The 5,531-nt window shown below is 52.4% G+C and overlaps 1 protein-coding gene across 2 annotated transcripts in view; it reads left to right on the top strand.

Moving 5' to 3' along the window:
• RIN3 (Ras and Rab interactor 3) overlaps positions 1-5,531 on the top strand; it is a 184,307-nt gene that overhangs the window by 177,107 nt on the left and 1,669 nt on the right. For both annotated transcript variants that reach the window (XM_011949388.1, XM_011949389.1), the window contains one exon: positions 3,178-3,341. In XM_011949388.1, the coding sequence (XP_011804778.1) occupies positions 3,178-3,341 (164 nt within the window). The remainder of the gene's footprint in view (positions 1-3,177; positions 3,342-5,531) is intronic.

Raw genomic sequence — 5,531 nt, 5'->3', positions numbered from 1 at the left:
GCAAACTCATCCTTTTTTATGGCTGCATAGTATTCCATGGTGTATATGTGCCACATTTTCTTAATCCAGTCTGTCACAGATGGACATTTGGGTTTTTAATTTGAGATGGAGTCTCACTGTCACCCAGGCTGGAGTGCAGTGGCGTGATCTCGGCTCACTGCAACTTCCGTCTCTCAGGTTCAAGCGATTCTCCTGTCTCAGCCTCCAGAGTAGATGGGATTACAGGCATGCGCCACCACGCCCAGCTAATTTTTGTACTTTTGGTAGAGATAGGGTTTCATCATGTTGGCCAGGCTGGTCTGGAACTCCTGACCTCAAGTGATCCACCTGCCTCGGCCTCCCAAAGTGCTGAGATTATAGGCATGAGCCACTGCACCCAGCCATCTCTTTTCTATGCTGCTATGAAAGGATGGGTGATCCTGTGGCCATAAACCCTTTTATCTTACCCCCCGCCTCACCACCTACTGGACCAGGGTGTGAACTTGTCCCATATTGGCTGTAGAATTGGTGCAGATGTGTGGGCCAGCTTCACCCAGTGTAACAGTTAGGAATGCTTTGGGCTGCACATAACTCACAAAAGTAACTAATAGTGGTTTAAGTCAGAGCAAGGAATTGGTTTGTCTCTTGCATCAAGAAGTCCAGGCTAAGCACCTGGTAAGGATGGCATTTTGCATCCAGGGAACTATGGACCCAGCTCTTTCCATCTTTCCTTAGCATGTGGGCCTTTGGCTTTGTGTCTGGCACCTCTGATCAGAAGACAGCTGCAGTGACCCCACTGCCTCTGGGTTCCAGGCAGAAGGAAGGGTGACAGGCAAAAACCCTAAGGGATATATCCACTGAGTCTGTCTCTTTCAAAGACTTTCCTGGAAGCCCCACCCAGCCTTCCACTTATATCTAAGGGGCCACAGCGAGTCTCCTGCCTCTACCCAAGCTGCAAGGGAGTCTGGGAAGTGAGCATTTCAGCTGATGTTACTTCCCCAAATAAAAGCACAGTTCAGTTAGGTAGAAGTGGGAGACATGGTTTAAGTGGGGCACTAGCAGAATCTGCCTTGTGTCAAAAATCATCATCCTGGCCAGGCACGGTGGCTCACGCCTGTAATCCCAGCATTTTGGGAGGCCAAGGCAGGTGGATCACTTGAGGTAAGGAGTTCAACACCAGCCTGGCCAACATGGTGAAACCCCGTGTCTACTAAAAATACAAAAAGTTAGCTGGGTGTGGTAGTGCATGCCTGTAATCCCAGCTACTCAGGAGGCTGAGGCAGGAGAATCGCTTGAACCCGGGAGGCGGAGTTTGCAGTGTGCCAAGATCACACCATTGCACTGCAGCCTGGGCAACAAGAGCGAAACTCCATCTAAAAAAAAAAAAAGAAAAAAATAATCATCCTGGCACTGGAAGGGCTGGGCAGAAAGGCCTGTCCAGTGGTGGGAAAGCCCAAGGAAGCACCATGGAGGTGGGCGGTGCTGGAGACCAGAGAGACCAGGGTGTCCAGGGTCTCCTCGCCCTCCTCTGGGCCCTTGATCTCTCTATGACCTTGGCCAAGCCACCTTCCTTCTCTGGGACTCGGTTTTCTCTCTCTAAAATGAGGGGGCTTAACAAAGTTAGTATTTCTCAAACCTTTTAACCAAAGTCCCAAACAAGCTCAGGAGAATGAATTTGTAAGCAACGTGTAAAATATCGCCTTTTATCTTAAAAGTTCATGAAAATATTGCAGTCTGAATTATCTCAAAGCTTAAAGTACTTTAGGAAACACTGTGTATTAAGAATATGTGTGAGGCCAAGGCAGGAGGATCATCTGAGGCCAGAAGTTCAAAACCAGCCTGGGCAACATAGCTAGACCCCTTCTCTACAGAAAATTTAAAAATCAGCCTGCAATCGCTTGAGTCCAGGAGTTGGAGGCTCCAGTGAGCTATGTGTGAATTAACTTAAGAAATGGATACATAAATGATTGAAATTTTATACTTATTTAAAATCTTTAAAAATTGCATGTAATGGTATAACCATAATTAAAATTTCCTCTCCATCTTTTTAAAAATTATTTTTAGAACAGATAATGCATTCACATGGCTCAAAATTCTAAAGCATATCAAAAGCTCCTTAATTTATAATGAGGTTGTGTCCTAATAAACCCACCGTAAATTGAAAATATCTTAAGTTGAAATGCATTTAATCCACCTAACCTACTGAACATCATAGACTAGCCTACCTTAAACGTTCTCAAAACACTTACATTAGCCTACAGTTGGGCAAAAATCATCAAAAAGCCTATTGTGTGTGTCAAAAATCAATCACACAAGCTGGGCGTGGTGGCTCATGTCTGTAATCCCAGCACTTTGGGAGGCTGAGATGGGTAGATCACCTGAGGTCAGGCATTCAAGACCAACATGGCTAACATGGCAAAACCCCGTCTCTACTGAAAATACAAAACTTAGCTGGGTGTGGTGGCAGGCGCCTGTAATCCCAGCTACTTGGGAGGCTGAAGCAGGAGAATCGCTTGAACCCAGGAGGTCCAGGTTGCAGTGAGCCAAGATCGCACCACTGCACTCCAGCCTGGGTGACAGAGCAACAGAGCCAGACTTAGTCAAAAAAAAAAAAAAAAACCTCACACAAAGCATATTTTATAATAAAGTGTTGAATATCTCATGTAATGTATTGAATACTGTACTGAAAGTAAAAAACAGGATGGTTGTATGGGTCCTGGAAGCATGGTTTCTACTGAATGTATATTGCTTTCACACCATCATGAAGTCAAAAAATCATAAATGGAAGCATCGTAACTCACAGACCATCTATATGTGATACACACACAGTGAGAAGTCTCCTGCCCACCCTGTCTCCTGACCACCCCTTTCCCCACACAGAAAGTATTCTGTTTCTGTTTCTTGTGTATCCTTTAATTTTTTTAATGTTTTAAAAATCATTTTTTAAATAAGCAAGAGTTTTGTCCCCAAGGGGGACAATGAAAAATTTTGAGCAGGGCCCAGACAGCTCAGGGCTGGACTCTAGGAAACTTTCTGAGACTGGAGGGTGGGCGTGCGGTTGAGCTCAGCTGTTGAAGCAGGTGACCCAGGCAGTGGTGGTGAGGGGGGCTTGGAGGAGGTGGGTGAGGCAGGCCAAGCTCCTTGCCTCTGGTGGGCGGAGGCCATCCTGGCTCAGGTTCCACACCCTTGTCCACGCAGGTTCCTACTATCTGACCACCACCTACGGGGCCCTGGAGCACATCAAGAACTACGACAAGATCACGGTGACCCGGCAGCTAAGCGTGGAGGTGCAGGACTCCATCCATCGCTGGGAGCGCCGGCGTACGCTCAACAAGGCCCGGGCCTCCCGCTCCTCCGTGCAGGTGAGGCCTGGGACTGAGAGTGGGAGGGGCCCGATGGGACCATGTCCCAGACACCATCCCTGTGGCCTAAGGAGCCGTGACATCACCTGGCTGCTCCAGCCGCCCAGCCCTGCCTCAGGGGAGCAGTGAGACTCCCCACATCAGAGGAAGGGCCCCCAGCCCCTGCTGCCAGTGTGTGTCCAGGACTTGGGTGCGTCTAGAAACGTATCAGCAGGCCTCGGTGTTCTCGCTGGGCAAGCAGGAAGGGTGTGGGAGGAATGAGACACACCCATAAGTCCTTAGCGCCTCCTACAACCCAGCACCCTGCAGGGGCTGGAGATGGGGACTTGTTATCTCAGTCCCTGCCTTTAAGGAGCCCACAGGCTGATCTGCAGCCTTGTCCCTTAGTCCCTAGACACATGCAGCAGCTGTCAAGGGTCTGCGTAACCCCCACCAACCCAGTGACCCACCCCTCCCCATATCTCTCTCTATACAGAGTATTCAAACCAGTCCTGCCCCTCCCCAAGTCCATCACCCCACCCACCCCCCGGCTGTATCAAATCCAGCTGCCCCCAGTTCCCCAAACATGCCCAGCCCAGTTCACTGGCTGCTCAGCCTCTGCCCTCGCTGGTCAATCTCCCCTTCTTCACTGGCTGTCACTGCCCATCCTTTAAGACGACTCTATTTCTCCAATAGCCCCTCTTCTGATAAGCCTTCCCTGATACACACACACACACACACACACACACCGTTTCCCACAGGCTGGGTGGGGTGCCCTCCTCTGGGCTTCCTGCGGTCTCCCCCTTTACAGTGCATATCACATCCTATCATCCTCTGCATATAAAGCTGTCACCTCTGGGAGGGCACAGCCCATGGTTCACATGCGTCAGGGGCCCAAGCCCAAGGCCTGGGACAGAGCGGAACTGGGTGTCTAAAAAAAGGAGAGAGTTGGACCAGTGAGCCAGGCATATTCAGAGCTGGGAGCAGCTTGCAGACTCACTCCCCTGACACCCAGAGCACACCAGTCCTGAGTCCCACTCCTGGCTTTCAAGATGGTGCATCTACAATAAGCAGAGCCCAGGCCTGGGAGGCAGGAGGCTTGAGTTCTGGACCTGGCCCTGTACTAACTTGCTGTGTGACCCTCAGCAATCCCTGCCCCACTGTGGGACTCAGTTTTCCTGCCCAATGGCTAATCAATTTAATACCTGACTCTCTGGGGAGAAAACAAAAGCTCTGATTTTAGTTTCTGTCTGTTTCCATGGTGTGAGCCCTCCATGGCCAACTTCAACTTGGCATCACTGAATGTGGAACTGGAAAGAAATGTATGCGGTCGGCTCTCCCCGGTGGGTGTGAGCCAGCTCCAGCACACCTCTGTTCCCATCCCCTCCCAACACCCCGGCCTCCCACGGACTGTAGGGACACGGACGTTCTTGGTCCAAGCCTGGCCCAGGCATCCCGTACTTCCTGCTTCCACCTTAGGGGTTCCTGATGCTGAGTCAACGGACCACCCACTGTTGGGGAGACTGAAGCTTAAGGGGGGATCCTCAGCACCACATCTGGGATCTGGGGAGGGCACTACCCTCTGCCCCCTCCCGGTGCCTCCTCTGTACCCCATGCCTTGAGGGGTGGGCACCCTTCCCTGAGGAGGGAAGCCCAGAGCCGGACAGTCACCAGCAGGTGGATAGTGCCCTGGGAGGCCTAATGGAGGACAAGGAGCCCTAAGGCAGCCACTAAGATGGAGGGAGTGGGCCGGGCTTTTCCCCTCCTGGAAGAAATGGGTGGTCCCCGTGAAGATCTTGACAGGAGCCCGGCCCCGCCTAAGCCCTAGCCACCAGTGGCCATTACGGTCTCCGCGGTGCCTGGATCCTCAGCTGCTTCCCGCGCAAGCCTGCTGTTCCCAAGCCGGCCACAAGGGGACAGCCCCGCGCGCAGCGTCCCTGCCGGCAGCCCTGAGCCCCGGGGAAGGCGAGGCCGCTCCGGGCTGGAGCTTCCAGCGCCTGCTCACCCATTTCTGGTAGGCGGGCGCTATCCCCACTTTACAGCCGAGGCTCGAGGAACCAAGGCCACACAGGCAGTGGGAGCGGATTCAAAGCCCGGCAGGTGTGGGGCTGGGCCCCTAGGGGTGGAGGACGGCGGGCGGGCGCCCTGCTCGTGCTGTGAGTGCCCAGCCCCAGCCTGCAGGCGTCGCCTCGCCTGCCTGCCCTGCTCATG

The sequence above is a fragment of the Colobus angolensis genome, unplaced genomic scaffold (assembly GCF_000951035.1).
Source record: "Colobus angolensis palliatus isolate OR3802 unplaced genomic scaffold, Cang.pa_1.0 Scaffold3, whole genome shotgun sequence".
NCBI lineage: Eukaryota > Metazoa > Chordata > Mammalia > Primates > Cercopithecidae > Colobus > Colobus angolensis.
The sequence above is the reverse complement of the archived record's forward strand: the minus strand, read 5'-3'. Positions and strand labels throughout refer to the sequence as shown.